The sequence below is a fragment of the Mytilus galloprovincialis genome, chromosome 2 (genome assembly GCF_965363235.1).
Source record: "Mytilus galloprovincialis chromosome 2, xbMytGall1.hap1.1, whole genome shotgun sequence".
Classification (NCBI taxonomy): domain Eukaryota; kingdom Metazoa; phylum Mollusca; class Bivalvia; order Mytilida; family Mytilidae; genus Mytilus; species Mytilus galloprovincialis.
In genome coordinates, this window is record NC_134839.1 from 43817493 (window position 1) to 43840298 (window position 22806).

At 33.8% G+C, this 22806-nt stretch overlaps 1 protein-coding gene across 1 annotated transcript in view; it reads right to left on the bottom strand.

The window, feature by feature from the left end:
* Positions 1-22806, bottom strand: part of LOC143063643 (SH3 domain-binding protein 5-like) — a 120939-nt gene that overhangs the window by 81513 nt on the left and 16620 nt on the right. Inside the window, exon 2 of the mRNA XM_076235894.1 lies at positions 13860-13990. Within this exon, the coding sequence (XP_076092009.1) occupies positions 13860-13990 (131 nt within the window). The remainder of the gene's footprint in view (positions 1-13859; positions 13991-22806) is intronic.

Consider the following 22806-nt stretch of genomic DNA (forward strand, 5'->3'; position numbering starts at 1 on the left):
TACATTTTGGCGCCCAACGATCTCCACCTGATGGTATCCACTTTTCATATCTACGCAGGTAAAAAATGTACTTCCAGCTAGCGAATCGAGCAGATCTTCTATTCTTGGTAAAGCGTAGCTGTCCTTTATTGTCAGGTTGTTTAATTGACGATAATCTACACACAGTCTCAGTTTCCCATTCTTCTTACGTACAAGTACCACGTTAGATGCATATGGACTGTGTGATGGTCTGATGGTACCATTTGACAATAGTTGTCGAAGATGTGACTTAACTTCATTGTACATGGCTGGTGGAGTTCTTCTATATCGTTGTTTGAATGGTCTGGTGTCAATCAAATCAATATGGTGTTTTACTTCTGTGTTTCCAATATCTTCATCATTCTTGGCAAATATATCTTCAAATGATTTGATGAATTCTATCCCTCTTTCTAGTTGATCTTCGGTTAAGTCACTTCCTGTAATTTCCACTTGTTTAAATATTGATGATGTTGATGAAGTATCTGTTGGTTGTTGTTCAATGTTGGCTGGTTTGTAATGCACATAAGACAGCTTTTGGTTGGATGGTAATAGTCCTTGTGGTAACATTTGCAATCTAAACGTATATCTTTCCGTTGTTCCTGTATCTGTAATCCAAAAGTATAGGTTCTATATCTAAATCTTTCCAATTCGGTTGAAGTTCAGATAAATGTAACATTGCTGCAGTTGTACTGTATGGTATCTCTTTATCAGTGTATCCTTCTATCTTTATGGTTGAATTTGGTTTGATGGTAACAGGTTTGTTCACAGCATTTCTGACTATAGCTAATGCGTTGTTTTTGCGGCTAAGTTCCTTTTCTATAAGTGTGATGGATCAAAAAGTCAAGTACCATGGTGTTGTTAAGTTGCATGACTGTAGAAATCTTGTCCCATGTTGATCTTTCAATGACTCCATGACTGGTTGAAGAGTGTTAGTTCCAAGAAGCAATGGTATCTGAGTGTTATAGTTGCTATCCGGTATCACTAACAGCAAGCATGGATAAGTGTTGGTCTGATGTGGGAGAATAATTTCAGTTTCCAGATACCCTTCATATGGTAGTTGTTTTCCATCAGCACATTCAATATCAAGTAGCTCGTTCATGTGTAGTAAAGGTATATCTGTTAGGTTGCTGTGGTAATATGTATGACTGATAGTAGATACTGTTGATCCTGTATCAAGTAAAGTCTTCACTGTTTTTCCATAAAGTACAACTTCAGTTTCTGTTGGCTTTCCATACAATCCTGGTGGTAAACTATAAGGACCTGATGCTGTTCCTGATGTACATAAGTCTATCGATGGTCCTGCTCCATAGACTTCTTGAAGTTTAAAGATTTACCATCTTTATCCAGTTTCTCAATACATCCCAACTTCAAGTGACCTGGTTTTCCACATCTAAAACATCTTCGTTCATCCTGGTTGGCTGATGAAGCATGTGGTTTAGATCGGTCTTGCCATCTTTGTTGTCTGGTATCGGTATATCTGTTGTATATACCGGATACTGAAACAGTTGATTGGGCAGCTGCACAAGCCATGGATACTACCATCACGTCTCTTATAAAGTATGTCATCGAAGGAAAGAAACCGACAACTGCAGATATTGGACCAACACCACTACTGCGACAGTTCCAATACCTCAAGATGAAAGATGGTGTACTTTACAGAGAAGTTACTATTGGAGAAGACAGGAAGTCACAGTTAGTTCTGCCATCAGCAAACATCAGCGTTGTATTAGAGGCACTTCACAACGACATGGGACATCCCGGAAAGGATAGGACTCTGTCACTGATTCGTGACAGATTTTACTGGCCTGGGATGGACAAAGACGTGGAGGATTGGATACAACAGTGTGGCAGATGCATAAAGAGAAAAACACCAGCCCTTCAGAGAGCACCTTTGGTCAGCATTGAAACTCAGTTTCCACTTCAACTTGTCTGTTTGGATTTTCTCACACTGGAGCAGTCAAAAGGAGGTCACCAGAACATACTGGTTATTACCGACCATTTCACCAGATATGCTCAAGCAATAACAACCAGAAATCAAACAACAAAGACCACAGCACAGGCACTCTTTGATAACTTTATTCTACATTACGGAATACCACAGAGGATCCATTCTGATCAGGGAGCTAATTTCGAAAGTAAAGTTATCAAGGAGCTATGCAATCTAACTGGAATGAAGAAGTCAAGGACTACACCCTATCATTCCATGGGGAACGGGATGTGCGAGAGATTTAACCGTACTCTTCTTGGTATGCTTGGAACCTTGGAATCTCATCAGAAAGCCAACTGGAAGCTCTACGTTTCACCCATTGTACATGCGTACAACTGTACCCGTCATGAGTCCACTGGAGTAGCACCCTACTTTCTAATGGTTGGAAGAAACCCAAGACTACCCATCGACTAAGCGTTTGGCCTACATAAAGATACTAAGTTACCAACAACTCAGTATGTAAAGGATCTACGAGACAGATTATCACATGCATACCAACTTGCAGCTGAAGCATCAAAGATTGCCCAAGCCAATCAGAAGGAGGGTTACGATCTACATGTAAGAGGAGCAGCAGTACAGAAGGGAGATCGTGTACTTGTAAAGATTGTGGCTTTTGACGGCAAGCACAAACTAGCGGATACATGGGAAGATACTCCATATGTAGTCATTGACCAGCCGAATTTAGATATTCCTGTTTTCATAGTTGTCAAAGAGAACGGAGAAGGACGAACAAGGAATCTCCACAGGAATTTATTGCTACCTGTCGGGTATATCAGAGAAGAAATACCAACTGTTATACCAAAACCAGTTCCAAGACCAAGGACAAGATTACAGAGGACAATAGCTGAACACCGGACTACTTCAAGTGAATCCAGTGATGAGTCATCTGATGAATCAGTGGATTATTTTGATGTAGACTATGTGCTGGAGAGGACAGTTGACAGTGAACCTACATTCACTGATGAACCAGCTGTAGATGCAACAGAACCAGCACAGGATGCCTTCATTCCATTAGGGGACGCCCAGCCTGAGGGGAACCAAGGGCCAGAAATGGAGACAGCTTCAGGAAGCGCTTCAGATATTGTTGGGGAAGTTATTCCACAGGAGGATACACTTGTAGAACAGGAAGAACAACCTCAGGAACTAGAGATGTCACCGGTACCAGTCAGACGATCAGGGAGAGACCGTAAACCACCAGCATGGATTTCTTCCGGTCTGTACGACATCTCAGCTATTGGGACTACCTCTGTTGGTCACACTATCACCGAGGAACATTCGAAGCCAACAGCTGAGTGGCAAGAGAAGGCTGAATACATTACATCTTTAGCGAGAACACCATTATTCTCAGGATTACAACGAGAAGCAGCCTTAGTCATTCTAGATATAGTGAACCACCACTAGTTTGAGGAATAACAGGACGTCATTTTATAGCTGGGGGGAATGTGTGGTAGAGCTATATTTTTATGTTTTATGTTATTTAAGATTTTATGTTATTAGAATATATACTGGATATATTCTACTTACAGTTATTATAATTTGTAATATGCTAGTTTACTTAGGTAGAACATTTCTTATTGTTTATATCTTTTCTATCGATCAGTATGATTTAGGCGGGAATCTTTTGTTTAACTATTTTTTGTTCTGCTGACTTGGCTAAAATATTTATATGAAGTGGTAGCCATTTTCCAGATCTATTGGAAGTTGTTATATCTTAAATTTGATATTGAAATAGTCTAGGACTTTCATATTCTTTTATAAGGTTATATTATTGAAACAGAATGTAAACTGATTCAAATCAATCAGTTGGTGAAAAGACCTTTGCACTACATGTGAGGGTCATTTTTGTTAGAATATTAACATCAATTCTGATGAAATAAAGAACCTAAGACCTATCAACGTGTTTGTGTTTATTTAAATACAAGGGAAGCACGACTACATACATGTAACTTTTAGTAGTCTATTGTTATTTATGTATCATTGTCATTTTGATTTTTTTTTTTCCTATTCTGACATCGGACTTCTCTTAAACTGAGTTTTACTGTCCGTACTGTTGTGCGTTTATTTTTTTCTAGTTATTCTTGTATCATTTTTAATTCTAGTTTCTTGTGTATAATTCGGATTAAGTATGACGTTCATTATCACTAAACTAAAAATATGTATACGGTATACATATTTGTTTAGGGGCCAGCTGAAGGACGTCTCCGGGTGCGGGAGTTTCTCTCTGCATTGAAGACCCATTGGTGGCCTTCGGCTGTTGTCTGCTCTATGGTCGGGTTGTTGTCTCTTTGACATATTCCCCATTTCCATTCTCAATTTTATTATTCGCATTATCTATATTTACCAATAAGAAAAAGAAAAACGATTTCCATGATCAACTTTCATTTTCAGCAAAAGTTTTCACGTGGTTGTGTTATTTCATTCTGTAGACAATTCTTAAGCAAATGATATTGGACGGATTCAAGAGGGTCCACTTATCTGTATTTAATGGAGAATACAGGGATTTTGTGGTAAAATATAGAACAAAAAAAAACTTTGCTGAAAGTATACTGTTTTGGTCAGTTTAAAGCTTTCATATTTTGAAGTTCAGTGAACCCGAAAAAATGGATTAAAATCTTAATTCCACATACAAAATAGAAAAGCATAAGAAACCTGACTTGTTTGAATTGTTTTACATTTGTCATTTCGGGGCCTTTTATAGCTGACTATGTGGTATGGGCTTTGCTAATTGTGGAGGCCGTACAGTGACCTATTGATGTTAATGTCTGTGTCATTGGGTCTCTTGATGAGAGTTGTCTCATTGGCAATCATACCACATCTTCTTTTTTTATATTATGTACTAAATTTCATCAAGTTATTAATTTAAAAGTTTTACATCATAAGCAATTTTGGTCACTCTAAAATGTCTCGCCTGTTCCAGTATTCATAACTGAATTAACATTAAAAGTATAAAAAGAAAAGTTTATACCACAATCATTTCCATTGAATTAATATTTGAAAATGATCAAAGTCAAGGTCAAGGTGAGATAAACTCTTCCACACTGACATGTAATATGTACAATCATTTCATACACCACATAAAAAGTTTCTCAGTACCAAACCTCATAAAACTTTGAACATTTCAACCGATGATCCATGGAAATAAGGTCAATGTAAAGAAACACTTGCCAGATAGACATAGTACACACACACCTTATATACTGATTATATTATTTATATATATATTATTCCATACACCAAATATAGTTCTTCTATCAGTATAGCATTTTAAAAACGACAAAATTAGAGACATGAGGACCTAACAAGTTACACACATATCAGATAGTGTCATCCTTTTACTTATAATACGAGAATATTAATATAACAAAAAATTTCACTGAATCATAAAAATAGTGTTCAGAACAAAAGTCATATGACAAATGAAAAGTTCGTTACACAAGGCATCTTTGTACAATGTTTAAAGAATCCATATATATACCCTCTGAAATATCTAGCGTTTAATTCAAGAGCAGCCTCCCCATTGGATCAGTATAACTAAATCTCACTTTCAGCAACAAAAGTCAGGCGAGACAAATCTTGACGAAAACCAAAATTTGTTTCAGGCTAGACGGTAGAATGGAAGAACAGACCAGAAAACGTAATGCTCCTCTGCTAATGTAGATGGGAGGGGGGGCAATATCGAACTAAGCGAAATAATTATTTTTTAGAGGGGCGGGGGTGGTAATCAACTCCCGTCATTTGGCACTGCTTTAATCGCGTATATAAGGGATTTGTAATAAATAATGGCCACCACTCATGTGTAATTTATTATCAGTGGTTTTCTTTTGGTGCTTATGTGACCGATAGTTTCTATTTCATTTTGATCTCCCGTGGAGAGTTGTCTCATCATACTACATCTTCTTATTTTTATATCACCATCAAGTTACAGTTTAGATATTCTAATATGACGTGCTTCTTCCGCTTTGTGAATAAACCCATGATCCAATAAATTGTTTTTGCACATGCGTATATTGACTACTGCAGAATAATGAATTTTATCAAATTGGTATGCATTTAATATATTTAATTAACTTAAAACACTTCCAAACTCTTAAATGATGCACTGTTGTTACTAATTCATTTATTATGACTGTAATATGATGCATTTGGAAATTGACATATTTGACATAGATACGACAACCGTTCATGCTGGCTGTTCAACACTCCTCCCCCTGAAAATTCACAGAGCCAGTCGTTTGCTTCTTTACAAACAAAAAGGGAGGATCATGGAAGATAAAATTGAGAATGGAAATGGGGACTGAGCCAAAGAGACAACAACCCGACCATAGAAAAAAAACAACAGCAGAAGGCTCTACACTTAAACACATCGGACGTAGAAATACCTTAATTGTTCTTATTAGAATCGAAATAATTGATGCAAGCTATACTTTATTGTAGTTTTAACATGTTATCTTAACATGTTATTTTAGCCCTCACTGTCGCTCGGGCAAAAATGATCACGAATATAATGCATACCCATGTTAAAACTAGAATAAAGTATAGCTTGCATCAATTATTTATTAATTTTACCGGAGTTTCTAAGACTTAGCGAGTAGTATACTACTGAAATCATAGGCAATTCGCATTACAAAGATGTTGGACAACATACAACAACCGTGCACTGGAAAAGCAAGTACCTCACAGTCACTAAATTAACGAAACCAGTTGGGATTACAGAACCTTTGTGAACACGCTCACATTCCCCACGACCCCACATTGTCAATGGACAAACAAAATCTCACCAGATTCCTTGGTCTAAAGACTCATAACTCTACAAAAGGTTACTGATAATAATTTTCCTGAAGTTATGCAAATTTACATATTGTTACATTTGTATGATTGCCCTCATTGACTACAAAGTTTCATGAAATTCAATTGCGATGACGAACTGTTGCAGTAGTATATTGATGCCAATAAGTTCAAAGGGGAATTACTCTCAGAAAAAAAATAGAATCATATTTTCCTGTCGATGTGCACATCTACATAGTATGTCTTTAACGCACAAAGTTTCATAAATTATGTTGTGTGGTTTCAGAGGAGTTGCGTTAACAAGAACAGGACTGACGGACAGACAGATAGACAGACGGGTCAAAAACATTATACCCTCCACAACTTCGTGGCGTTGGGGTATAATGACTGTATATGTTAGACAACAAGACTATAATATTTGGTTTGCGAGTATACCATGAATTGGTTAAACGGAGGCACAGGACTCTTCAAAACTCATAAGACGAAGAGAAACTTACATGCAGTACCATGGCAATAAACAAAACAAAAAAACACGCTGCAATAACAAACAAGTTCACAAAACTGTGTAAACGTGGCTTAAGACTGAGAAACACGAATCCTATCAAAAAGTAAGCATGCTTGATACTATATTCTCGGGAATGGTTAGCATATACTGCTCTACATGTGTAAATATTTACAAATCGGACAATTATGCAAACATATTTCAAACCCTGTCACATTCTTTATTTGCTTGTCCCTAATCAGGAGCTTATTTAACTCAGTTCTTATTGATCGTAGCTGTCTGTCATATCAGTTCGTTTATCATTTTAGCAAACATGTATACAAATATATGTGTTTTCCTTTTTACATGATATAAAATGATTTTTATTTCGTTTCGTTTCGTTTCGTTCATTGAATTTCTAATTTTTTTCTCATTTTAGCACAACCCGTTGTAGCAAGACTGGTATCCTTGTCAATATTGCATCAATTGGTTACTCCACTCCTCAGTCAGAATTCCATCCCCAAACTCGGTCAATCCTTGTAAATCCACTACTGATTTTCTCTTGTATTTCAGACAAAGGTTTGAATGTTGGACCACTTCCAGTTGTCTAGTGGTCATGGGCCTTTTTCTGTAAATTTTTTTTGCCAGGGCCATATTTTTTTTATTTCTTCTGTTGGTCTGCGGCACTCACCTAAAGAGTTTACCCTTTCGGTAATGTCATTTATCTGCATCATTAAGCTAATGACACTTTTGTACAACCGGCTGCTGTACGTCAATTTGTCTTTGGTGAACATATAAGGATTGTCTATCCACCAACATAAGCTTCGCAATGCAGCGAATAACGTCCGAAATCAACTGTACGGTGTTTATACCCTATGATATAGAACCAAATGAAGAAATAATAAACTCAAAATATCATTGTATTCTTACAATTACGTATTTGGTTTTTTTTGTAACAACGATTTATAAGAAATACAAACATAAATTAAAGTGACTATTGTTGCTCGAACTTTCTTTACACTAAAAGATGTGCATAATCCGGACCATATGAGTATTTTGAACATACGCATATGGTCATGACCGTATGGGTATATACTCATATGGTCGGTGTAATTAATAAGTTTACAGTTAATACTTAACTCTTTATAAGATATGACCCTTCTAGTTGTCACGTCATTAAAAAGACTATATCAAAAGTCATTTTATTATATTATAATGATAAAATTGATTGGTTGTTGGTTGCTTTACGCCGCATTAGCACACGAAGGCTATATCGCGGCGATTATAATGATAAAAAAATTAACTAAATAAAAATAATAGTAAGCAGTTTCACGCATTTGATTTTACTTACTAGTCACAACTAAAGTAAACACATTTTATACCTATTTATCGATTTGTTATTACGCTTGAATGGCAACATGTCGATCTTAAAGAAATTTTCCAAAATATCTTTAGAACCGTTATGGAATTATCAAGACCTCGTCATCACTGAACGAAGCTGCTAAGAAGGTTAACTTTTCACTCGAAATCAAAATGTGTAGCTACTACGGATCGTGCACAACAAAGACGAGCTAATGCAGAATAGTGGAATTAATTTTCACCCTACGCATAAGTAGAAGAATACAAGAAGCGATGGAAACTAACTATGTCATCCATATTTAATGTTTATGTAGCGTTTGAATTATAAATCTTATTGTATTATTGAAACGGTTCTAATGCATATTTGAAAAAAAATACCTATATGGTCCAAATACTCATATGGTCCGTTAATATCCAAACAAGTATATACTCCTATGGTCGAACCATATGGGTATACGCATATGGTCATGAACAAACTCTTATGGTCCAAATACTCATATGGTCTGGAACATATTGCAAGAGAAATATCAATTATCCAGGAATCCAAGCGTCAAATGTAAGGTAATTTTCTGTGCTAGATAAAAACGTTACCACTCTGTCAATCGTACTGTAAATGCTCTATGTTATCTAAGTTGCATCCATCGGAGCTATTTTCCTAATGCTTGTAGTTTAAAGGTTTGGTTGTTTTAAAGGGAAATCACACTTTTGTTTATACGCATCGCTCTCGGCGCCGCCATAGTGTCGTAACTGTATTATGACGTCGCCGTTTTCGATTCCGCCGTAAAGGCTGCTAATTTATGAAAAAGCGAACGCTCGAAGGGATGTTCCACTAAAGCAGGATAAATGATAATGAACATATCATATTTGTTACAACTGATATGTTGTACTAGCGAGTTTCTAGATTGTATTGGGGTTTACCTGCGGAATAAAAAATAATGGGCAAATACTGCAGAATAAAAGGCAAAAAAAAAAAAGATTGAATGATGATGTGCTAAAATATAGAGAATAAAAAATATTGGAAACACAAAATAAACATTAATAAATGAATGACCCACTATCCAGACCATTATGATAAAAAGAATCATTATCTACCAATACAAAACACATAATCATCATGCATAATCAACACTAAGAACGTTGGAATTTCATAGTATATTCAATGTAACTTCCGACCATTTACTCGATAACGAAGTCGGTGACACATAATTTTTTTTAATTTTCTAATGTATATGTTCAATATCTAATTGAATTCTAAATTTCCAAAACTATTATGGACTCATCTTGACCTTAAGTGCAAAAATGAAAATGCAACTCGAAATGGACAAAATGTATGGCAAAAAAATAGCCGAAAGTTGTCATGAAATGGCACAACTTTGGCAGCGTATCGCCGCGTTGCGGTATGTAGAGTTCAGCGTATATTTTCGGGGGGGGGGGGGGGGGGGGGGGTACAAATAAACCAAGAGTACCAGCATGTTAGCGTATAGCTATCGGAATCTGTAGTTTTATGTTCAAAAGAGGGTTGTAAATAAGAACAATGAGTTTCAACTTACAGTTTTCTCTTATCACATGCATGCAACGTCATAACTATTATAGTCTTCTATACTACATGTATAACTAATTCATTAAACATCTCGTTTCAAATAAGTATTTATCCGGCTCAGCCTGTCGGATTTTTACAAAGCAGAGTCAAATTCATATGTTCTAATCGAGTTCTGAATATGCATTAAACTTGCCACTGGACGTAAATGTGTGAAGTCCTATTTTAAATCGTTATTTATTTCACATGTGACGACAGAAATGATCTGAGTGTCGTCCATCTTTCCCAAATGTTCCTTTGATATCTAACGCCTCTGAACCCTGGACAGTTTGGGCAAGTTTGGATACAATATTAAAGCTTGATACGGTCTAAATTTGGATTGTGATAAAATTTTTGACATAATATAGGTTTCTGACACAAAATAAATGTAATTAAAGGTATTAAAAATTTATTGTGCAATACTGTGCAATTGAAGATTTCTTTTTGAGATATTTCGAAAAATTTGCAAAAAAATAAAATAAAACGCCACCCCTCCCCTCTTGGAGTAATTACCACCAAACTCAATCCCAGCCTTCCCTGTGTGGTATGGAACCTTGTAGTACAATTTTAGATAGATCCATACACTTAAACACAAGTTATCGTAAAATAGCAATTTTAGTAAAATGCTTGTTTGTGGCTCCTAATTCCTGAACGTTTTGAGCAATTACATGTACCCTTTAAATCAATTTCAGCCTTTCATTTGTGATATGAAACCTTGTGGTACAATTTCAGAGAGATTCAATACTTCTCAATGTCATATTAGAAATTTATGAAAATCAAAAGGGTATTAACATCAACAGATATAAATAATTTAGCAAAGTTGTATGAAAATTGATGAAAGCGATATTGAGTTATAGTTGTCCGAAAACTGGAAAATCCCCCTTTTTTAATGGATAAAACCCTATAACTCGGAAACGTAAAATCAAAATTTATTAAAAAAAAAGAAGAAAGGGAGCTCACGTCAATAGATATAAACAATTTCAAGTTTTATGCCAATTGGTTAAAGCGTTTTCGAGTTAATGTCCGACATGTTGACGATGGACGGACGGACAGATGTATACCATAATACGTCCCGTAACCGGGCGTATAATAATTCAACACGTACTATACATTTGGCTTTACCAGTCTCCAACAAGAAAAATATTTAACACACACACACACACACGCGCACACACACACACACACACACACACACACACACACACACACACACACACACATGTATTTATGTAGAGATAAATACATGTCTCACAGAGTACTGCTAAACTAACTGGCAAACACATTAATGGTCAGTCTGGTGAAAGAATATTCCACTCATATAGACAAATGTTTTGTGCTGATGTTCATGTAATATTTGCCACTGAAAGTTTTGCAAAAATCAAGAAAACAATGGTAAAAAAATTAAAAAATAGTAATAAAAGTTCAGATGTAGGTTCGAGTTTAGATCACTCAATGTGATCACTGTCAACAGTGATTAAGGGATATTGTCGGAGACCGTGACTGAAAAGGACATCCAGTTTTTTTACTCTTTATTCTTTGGTTCTTTAAACAAAAATAGCCAACATGGTATAGCAGAGAGTGATTAAATATTGGCAAACAAATTCAATTAATTATTTTCAAATTAACTATCATTAATGAGGGTTGGGGTGGGTCGGGGGGGGGGGGGGGGGGGGGGGGAGGCCAGAGGAGTCCTGATCCCGAAATCCCGGGCTTAAAATTAAGAAATAATTCCTTCATGTCATGCTCTATGCTCATTTTAACATGAGTAGGCATTATATTTGTCGATATTTTACACTGAGCGTTATGAATGAATTATTTCGATTCTAATACAACAACAAATGGAAGTTTTTAACGACCTTGACTGGTTATATTAGCGAGGTGTAAAATGTGGTCAAATATAATGCCTATCCATGTTAAAATGAGCATAGAACATGACATAAAGGAATTATTTCGATTCTAATACAACAACAAATGGAAGTTTTTAACGACCTTGACTGGCTATACAGCCCTTGCACGGTCGGTCGATTCTAATAGGACAAATACAGTATTTTTATAGGCCGAAGCGTACGAAAATACCGTAGAAATGTTTGGCTTTTCCCATTTCCTCCCCGAGGAGTCTGTGCATTACATTTCATATTTGATTAGTTTAAAAACATTACAAGCAGGGTAAATATATGTTGTTTTATAAAAAATATATAATAAAAGTTTATGCTGCTTAAATGTATATATTTTAAAGGATAACGATGGAAATAACGTTAATATACACAGTAAATTCGTGCGCATGTGTCAAACATATTTTGTGCTCATTAGAACACGGCTTTGTTTACAAAGGGTAATAAGGACGTTATATTAGAATAAAAACGTGAAATCCCGAGGTCCAGAATTTAAAAAAAAAATGACATCCCGAACATCGAAAAGAGAAATCCCGGATCCCGAAATCCCGAGCTTAAAAAAACTTGATCCCGACGTCCCGAAAAAGGTCCTGCCCCCCTCATTAAAATATTGAAATAAATATGATCTGTCTACATGCAAAATTTTAATGAATTATTATTAGTAGTCTAAATAGTGTGATAGTGTGAAACAAAGCAAGAAAGCCAACCACATCGTTAAACTACAATCATTTGGAAAATAGCTATAAGGACGTTTTATTAGCATGTGATGTAGATTTAGACCGAAACCGAAAAATTTTAGGTTTAGTGGATTGACTTAACTAATATATAAGTGTTCAATGCTGGCGTGTCATAGTAAAGGATAACATTTTATCCTACATATTGATCTGGATCTGGACAAATTATTAGATAAAATTTGGACTATTTGCGATTAGAAATAAATTAAGATCAGACAATATATTTTAAGTGCTATAGTGACAATTTATTAATCCGTTTATCAAACCTTTTACATTTCTTTGTGTCTAATTAATTCTATTGCTAACTATATGTTTGTCGTGATGGAAATCACTCTGACCATGAAAAGTTAATCCTTTAGACACTATAATCCTTTGCTATAGAAACTGTTTTCTATATATGCTTTTGTATGTTATTTTGTAGTCAGTTTAGGTCTTAGGTCTGGTACTGTCCGGACCTTGCTAATAAAGTTTAAAAGTATTGGTATTCCGTCTTGAATTACTATAACACGGAAAACTCCTGGTTATACTTACTATTAGCAATAAATGCTATTTTACATTGATACATTTCCTCAGACTTTCACTCACAACGTGACTTTCACTCAATCTTTTTAGAGAGTTTGCTACATTAAGAATTTATACTATGGGAATTATAAATTATTTCCTTCAGCGAAAATGCATCGCATGTACAACAAAAATGAATTGACCTACAGTGAAAATAAACTGAGTCTATTATTATTATTCGACAGTAAACATGAATCGCATAACGAAAAAAGCATTGTGGAATTTATTTAAATATCAACCAGCTGAATAACAAAACCTGATAGTTTTGACGTTTACAAACAAATGGTACATCTCATTACGACGATGGAGGTCAATTGATGGTAAAAGCTCACATAGAAATAAATGTATACTATGGTATTTTAAAACGGAAATCTAGCAAGAAATAGCAAAACATGTTAATAAAAAGACGTAATGTATCGTTACTATATCATTTTGAGAAACATAATCAATGAAAAATGTATTTCACCTTGCGTTTGCTATAGATTTCTTCTGTGATCTTTTTAATAAATGAAGCTGGTTTTCTAATTGCCCGCAACGTTTTATCATTTTTAGATGCTGATCTTCGCTCCTGTGTTTTTCCAACTCGGCTTCCATAACCTTGATGTAAAAAAAAAAGTACTTTTTAATAACAAGAGGAAAAATAAACAAGAAGTGTGTGATGAACACTGTGTCAATGCATCCATCAGTTGGAAAGCAGGTCACGGTTTGACCCCAAGTTTATCAGTGACCGTGAAAATTCAGTAAAAAAACGGATGAAACAAACCTTATTTTAACTCACTGAATACTATTGTCGTAATAAAAACTTATTGACCTAACTAATCTTGAGTATCCATAGTTTATTCTCGTCAAAGCTCACACATCAAATCAAAATCCTTATTTTATCTGCAAACTTGGAGTTTGGGTGAAAATTGTCAAGTCTCCTGAACGAAAAATCTAAATATTTACGAGGAAACTAAAAATGATGGGCTGAATTTAAATTTAATTAAGCATCTCATTAAGACAAACACTCGATATGAATATCTCGGCAATAGAATGTTGGATACGCAAACGTCAAATTGATTTCAAACCGAAGCAGTGGTTTGTATGCCGATTTGTGCAAGTGGTTATCTCCCCTTAATATCACCAGTCAAAAATAAAAACCCAGCAAAATGCATAAAAATTAAAAAAGGAGTTTACATTACAAAAATTAGAAAGAAAATAAACGAAACTCGATTTATAACTATGTTATGATAATATGAAGAAGAGATACTTCCCCCTATTTTTCAGAGAAGGACTAAATGTAAATATTAAAAGACAAAATATTACTGCAGTAAAAATAAAACAATTCAGAAATGTGGATAATGACACCTACATGTAAAATTAATAACCTAGCTATATTGAAAGAAATTAGATCTGGCGGATGAAATATACTACATGCAGAATTTTTTTAAACACTTCTGATTATATTTAATGCAATAAAACATAGTTTATACAATTTCAATAATCTTTCTTAAATTGATATAATTATTAAATAAATAGTACAAATTAATCATTCAAACTTATCTAACTTGAAAACGAGTTCATGGGCCCCTCTGTTTTAAAAGGCCATTTGGTTTTATTACGTAAGAAGATTATGTGTGCCAATTTTCATGAAAACGTAAATAGTGCATTTTTTAAAAATTTGAAAATATGCATAAAAAAATATGTTTTTTTAATACATTCTTGAACATTTGATAAATATGAGTTATTTGAAAGACAAATTGCACAAATTTAAAGAACATTTATATAAAACAAATACAAATATTTTAACAAAAAAGCAGCTTGTGTTTATCTTTTAAAACAAAACAAGTTATGTACTTCTGTCGAAAGGAAAAATACGTTCACAAATCCGAATTTTGAGCAAATATATAAAAATTGGACCTCATTTTATTCAAAAGTTCCACACGAAGGTATATTTTTTATTACATAATTAATTTAATCGGGCAAAAAATAGCTTACATGCAAATTATCAGCAAAATTTCAATATGTGATCAAAACATAAGAGGGGGGAAAAGGGGGGGATAAACAGCAACGGGTGCCTATAACTGACGGTGAGGCAAGTAAAATCATAAAAATACTGAACTCCTAGGAAAATTTAAAAAAACGGAAAGTCCCTAATCAAATGGCAAAATCAAAAGTATGAGAGACTTGCAGGAGCTCAACAAAGAGGACCCCAATGGTTATTAAAACTTCCTTAGAATGAAGTAGGAAGCTGATACGTTATGGGAGTTTTTCTTCTCTTTTCTTGAAAATGACACCACACAATGAGATTTGTCACTGGATTATACAGCCCGTAACAGAGTAGTGATCGAATTCGCGTTTCTTTACCGTCAGAATAAGTTACGTTATCGACAAACTTATTTCAGAAGTGACATAATTTAATTTTCTTCATCGACAAAATATTTCATGTCCAACGTGTAAGTATTTATTGTTTAAGACGAAGACAAGTTTTTTTTAACACAGTAAAACATTTTTTATAATCAACCTCTGTCATTGGCATTTTCATTTTAACGGTAAAGGATCAAATAAAATACGGGATCTCCGAAATTTCTATCATTTGTTACGAGGAAATCATTATTCAATCGAACATATGTCTTTGTTCATGACACATATTATGAAATACAAAGGAGTTGAAATGATCAAATACGAGAGAGTTCTTCAATGGGACAGGAATGTTCAATGTTTGATTTATTGGTAATTGTCACAGTGACTAAAAAGAAAATAAAAGCGTTCATATATTCTTTATACCGTCTATAATCTCTATACTTTCGTTTCCATTAAAAGGCAAATACAGCTTACGTTTACATACAACAAGAACGAATTGCACTGTACATGCTGTAGTTTATATGTTCCAGACCGTATGAGTATTTGGACCGTACGCGTACGGTCTGGACCGTATGCGTACTTTTTCAAAATACGCATACGGTCGGACCGTACGCGTACGGTCCAACTAATAATAAGAAGATGGTCAAGTTTATCAGATACAAATGTAAATAACAGATAAAAAAATCTTATATCTCAAATTAATATAAAAAGTTCAATTGATATTGCAATGAAAACTTAATATTATAACTTTTTAAAAAGGTCACGCTAGTTTAATCTGTTAATCTCCTGTAATTAGCATGTCAGTAATTAATTAAAGGCCAGTATGCTCATTGAAATTGGGGTTAACGTATGTAAACAAAACGTACAAGGACATTCAATTGTTTTATAATATTTGTGAACTTTAAAAAAAAATGCATATGCCAAGGAACATGAATGGACCGCAAACATGTAAATGTAAATTAATAAAAAAAAACATAACATTCCTTGTGGTAGTTAGTGTCAACTGGAGCGAGAGTACAAAAATGGGATTCAGATATAGAATTAAACAAACATTTAATTTCAATTGTACGCTTATTCACTTACCCATCTGATGTAAAAATAGCATCTTGGAGAACTAAAGCTACAAATTTTTGGTTATTGTTTATTTTTTTTAATTTAACCCATATGATACCAAAACATGTATGGTCAGCTGGACCGTACGAGTATACTCATACGGTCCGACCGTACGCGTATGGTCGGACCGTACGAGTATACGTATACGGTCCGGACTGTACGCGTACGGTCCAAATACTCGTATGGTCTGGAACATATACATTGTTTTTTTGAAAGTTGTTATAAAGAATTATTTGCATCTCTGTATCCAGGTTCATTTAATTTTAGAAATCACCGATTATTGCCAGTGCGAATCGATTTTATATTTACTACCACAGAAACAATGACTGCGACTCAGATAAATTCATTATGAATTGCATAAATACTCATTGATTGAATGACATTGATCATGACTTTATCGGGGTCGCATCCATCGTTTCTACAATAAACATGACCTCATCGATTTGCTCAATGTAGATATTATATACTGCTTGCACTGTGAATATTTATGGGATTCAACACTGTAATAGTTTTTCTTTCGTCTGATACAGAATACCCCATATCTTTTCTTTTTCATACCTATCTGTTTATTATGTCCCCGGGATTATGTCAATCATACATTGTGGCAATACCGACATGCTTGTACTTTGTCACAGAAAAAACTGAAATAAATTTCCTTCAAATCGAAGTAAAAAATACAAATGTACCCTTTAACATTTGAAATGTTGAAGACAAAATTGCTCTATATCTTAAGTTATTGACGAATATTTGAAATTTAAACCTCTATAAGATGTGATGTACGGTATTTCATTTTATCATTATCTGACAGAAGAAATATTCATAATTCTCAGAAAGTTTTCATAAATATTGTTGGATACCACTAATCGTTCCAACAATCAAGACAGAGACAAACAGGGAAAAAAAATAGGAAAATGAAAAGATATGACTTAAGTGTTAGCATGTTCAGGGAGACGGGACTCAATTTACAAAAAAATAATTGATGTTTTAAGGAACTGTAGAGGTCTCCACAGGTTTTCAACAAGGGTAGAATTCAAAACCTTGAATATGAAAGCCTCGAAATCCATGATACTTTTTCTGTGCGGTAGTTATATCTACAAAATCCAATCATGTACACGACATATAATACATGTATATTCATACATGTATATTTATATATTGGGAATTTATTTTGATTTCCAAACAGAATTATAAGGTTATGTATAAGTGCCTCCGTTCACTGCACAATTGTAAATTGTCTCCTAAAGACCAGCAAAAATAAATGGCACAAGTTCACGTAGTCATAAAAAAAGTCGTATAATTTACGTTATCGAACAAAAAATCAGAAATACGGAATATTATATGTGAATGGTTAGGAAATCCGTTTCCCCTACATGTTTTAAAAGTCAAAGAAAAATGTTTTCCCCTGATACAAACGTTTTAAGAACCAGCTTTGTGTAACCTATAGACAAATTCGACTGGATATAAGGAAGTTAATATGTTTACTCTGATTTGAAATTATCTTTTAAACTTTTTTTAGTAATTGAGAACCTATGTTGTTTATGGGTAATAGGTGAATATCCCTCAAAATGACAGCAAGCGCAGTTTTCCGGACGATTTTCATTGGTACACTGCTAAAAACTGTCAGGTCCTGGCCATGGTATATATATTTTGGAGATTTTTTTTTACTGATTTTTACTAAAAAAAATATTCTCTGTGTGTGCCATCGCAAGAAATAGTTTTGCTCGTTATTTTGTCATTCTAAAAAAAATTCTCAACAAAATTTTCCCGTTTAAACTGTACTAGAAAAAAGTTTGGCATGTGAAACGGACGAAGACATATTCTAACAGAAGTACAAATACCAGTCCTCCCTTTTGTGTATACATATGAGAAAACATTTCAAAGTTATTGATTGAATTAAAATCCATCACACATAAGGTACACATTGTAGTCCGAAAAAATAAAGGACTTCATTCCTATCAAACACCTTTTTAATTGTTTACCAGTATATTTCTTTAAGTTTTGGGTAAAATTGTAAAGGAAATAATACTATCAAGACGTCCTTCCATAAATCTTTTTTTTTTCTGTTCTGACTTTGAAGAAATGACTACTTTTCGCCCAATCGAAATGGTGCATGGACATATTTTGTTTCATATTATTAGAATTATTTTCAATAGTATCGGTATTAAACTTGATTATCGACACATGAAAGTTTGTCAGCATTGTCAATCTTTTTAACGTTAAAGTACCAATAGTTCGGTCACTACTCAATTAAGTTTGTCGATAACGTAGCTAATTTTGACGGTAAAGAAACATCAATTCGATCACTTCTCTGTTACGGGCTGTAGTACTTATATTAGACAGCAATTATATCTATAAATTTTACCATGCCCTCTTCCTTGCTTCCTTACAAATTAAGCCTACTGTTTGTTTCATTAGAGAACATACAGGATGGTTTATTATATGATGCATATATTTGTAATAAAAAGTTACATGCAAACAATATCACTACATGGTTTTCTAGTATTGACTATTTAATGAAAGAACTAGACTTACCAAACTTAAATGTAAGTGTTGGTCGTTTATGTACTATAGTTAAGAATAAATTATGTACAAATTTTCATAATCATTGGAAAGAATTTAGAGAAAATACTGTTAAATCAGGTAGAGGTAAACTCTTGACCTATTTTTTCAATTGAATATTTTTTTGGTACAGAAAAATGCAATTAAAAGAATTTAAAGATAGACAAGCACTGTGCAAGATCAGAATAAGTGCACATCCCCTAAAAGTAGAGACAGATAGATATGCTAAAACCTATATAGATAAATCACAAAGATTATGCAAAAAATGCACCTTAGATAAAGTTGAAGACGAAGAACATTTTATATGTCAATGTCCCCTTTATAACTCTTTAAGAAGAGAATTTTATGATAATATTTCAGTAGGTAAAAGTTTTGAAAAGTTAAGCACAAGTGCCAAATTTAATTGGCTTTTTATTCAAGAAAACCTAGAGTTATTGAAAAATATTGCTATTTATATTAATAAATGTTTTAAACTGAGAAAACTATCAATATAGTATAGATATTGTTTTATTAAAGATGTTGAAAATATTTGCCTGTTAATAATAAATAGTATGAAATTCAAAACAGTGTAGCTGTGGCCATTGATTGACCCATCAAAATCATCCATTGACTGGGACAATTTACGTGAACGTTTGTCTGTAACAACCACTGTTCATGACGTACCTACGATAGACATTTAAACTGTGGGGTCACCAAAGGTTTCTTAACGCCTTTAATTATAAAATAATTCGAAAAATTAATCAGGAATAAACTTTGTGTTTTGATTTATATAATTGATATAAATCAAAATATCGTGTTATTTCTGATTAATTTTTCGAATTACTTTATTTAGGTTTTGAGAACCTTTGGTGACCCCATAGTTTAAGTTTCTTTAAAAAGTACATAGTGAGCATTGGTCGTTACATACAAACGTTCACCTAAATTGTCCCAGTCAATGAATGGTTTTAATGTGTCAATCAATGGCCACAGCTACACTGTTTTGAATTTCATACTATATTGTTGTGCCTTTTTATGTATATGGCTCTGATCTGGTTGTAAATTAACATCTCATCTAAGAAATAGTTAAATTCATGTTTATGGTTTGTGTCATTATTGTTTCATTATTGTAACAATTATAAAAATCATTGTTATAAATTGCTTTGCTCTTCATGGGCCTTTTAATTGGAATAAAAATATCTTATCTTATCTTATATGTGCATATGTATGTGATCAGTATTTTCCGTGTATTTGTAACTTTTGAGAAATTTGAGAAAAAAAATGAAAACAACTACCACCCCCCACCCCCCCTTTTTTTTGCAATATGTCCAAAACCTGACATTTCTTTATACACAATATACAAGTAGTGTAAGGGAGGTAAATCCGAACATACCCAACATTGTATGTAAAATGTTTTAAAATTACCTCCCTTACATTAACAACTATTTGGATAATTGATGTTTATACAAAGGATTAACTCAGTTTTAGTCATAGATAGGATTTCCCCATTTGTACCTCTCGATCATGTTAGCCTCATTTTCAAATGATTTTTAGGATATACGTCATCTGAAGGGGACTCAGATTTACGCAATATGGTATGTGCAGGTTCTAAGATCAACAAATGTAGAAAGTGTCACTCAACAACTCACTCCACCGTTATGTGTAGTGTACAGCAGCAAAATTTTCAGCCACAAAGAAATTCTAATTCATCCAGAAATACACCTAATTCTCTTATAGTGGAGTGACAAATCAGGAAAAGTCGCTTAGTTAAGGAGTTTAATGGACCGAAATACCTCACGGCTGAAAATGCACATGAAGATAGAGTTAACATTATACTTTCATTTTAGCCCTGTCGTAGAGTTTTCCCACGGTGCAGTTTTTTGTAAAATTGCGATAAAGTGTGACTTTCCGATTTTTTTCTTTTTCATTTTCAAAAACGGGAACGTTTATAAATAATTCCCGAATGAAGATATCATCACAAAAGTTATCATCACATCAGATATCATCACATCAGATGAAAGAGTAATGTATCAGCTTTATTTTGATTTCAAACGTTCTGATCATATGAACATATAAATTAAGTGAATTGGACGATTTTCCAAATATTTATGTCATTTTTTACAATGTTACCGTCTGACAAAGTATATAACATTTCTTATATATATCACCAGTGTACATTTTCACAAAATATAGTATAATAATCAATATGCAAGAAGTTTTAATACCTAAAATTCCGAAAAAGCATGCAAATTACGTTTTCGGTCCGTTTTATAATACTCATCATATAGCAGTTTTACTATTCGATTTCCAGCTCAATAAGTCTTGTTGCTTTCCCTTTTCTTATTTTCCCCTAACTTGCGATTTGTTGTGTTTTTACAGAAAATAAAATTTTATTTTCATATTTAATAAGACATAATTATATCAATGTCTGTGTCTAGTTCTTGACTGAGTATACTGATTTCATGTGTTAGAGTTTTTATGTGTTTTATTCCTTGTTGATTTTGTTGAATAAACTAATTTTTAACCACATCGGTAAACTTCCGAAATAATCCGGGAAATAATGGACACGAAGTTCCAAAAAAAGAGTAGGCTTCAGAGTAATTGGGAATTATGCGTTATTTTCTAAATATCTACTAATGAAAATTTGTCAAATGCAACAGAAAAAGGGAAAACTATTCTTTAAGACGCATTAGATAAATGACAGGTTACAGGGTTGAGAGTTGGACCTATGCGGTCGTATACTTCAGCGCTTGGAGAACCAGTTAATTATATATATAAGACCAATAGTGTAATATTCATTCCTGTGGAAATAATATTCCAGAATATTGTTTTCCTTTTGGAACTTATATTATGAAGGAACTAATATTCCGTGACATGTTTACCGCGCCTTTATGATGAATTTGAGTCAACGAAAGTGATTCCATTAGAACAAATAAAATATCATAGGTCGTGTTCTAAAGCCTATACAAGTAGAAAAAACTTGAAAAAAATTCAAATAGAGAAGATTAATGCTCAACATCCAGTTCAAACCATACTGTGTTTGAATCAACTTGCGTTAAAACACGCTCAACGGTATTACAATTAGACTGGTCCAAATGTTTATTCTGTAGACAAAAGTCTTACAAGCGAGATAAGCAATTACGGCGAGTCAAGTCTTTTGAACGTGCTGATAATAAGTATTAAATGCCGCAAAAGACAAGTATCCAATTTTAAGTTTACTCTCTATGAAGAACTTCAAGGACAAAGCAGTGTATCATTCAACATGCATCGCTAACTACATGCTGAACTGGAAAAGAGAACCTGCTGATGTTGCTTCAAATGAGTCATGCATGACATTGCCTTCAAGAACCAGTAGTTTAAAAGCGGAATAAAAAATTTCTGAGATGAAAAACAGTTTTGTAAATGATTCCATACATCAAGAA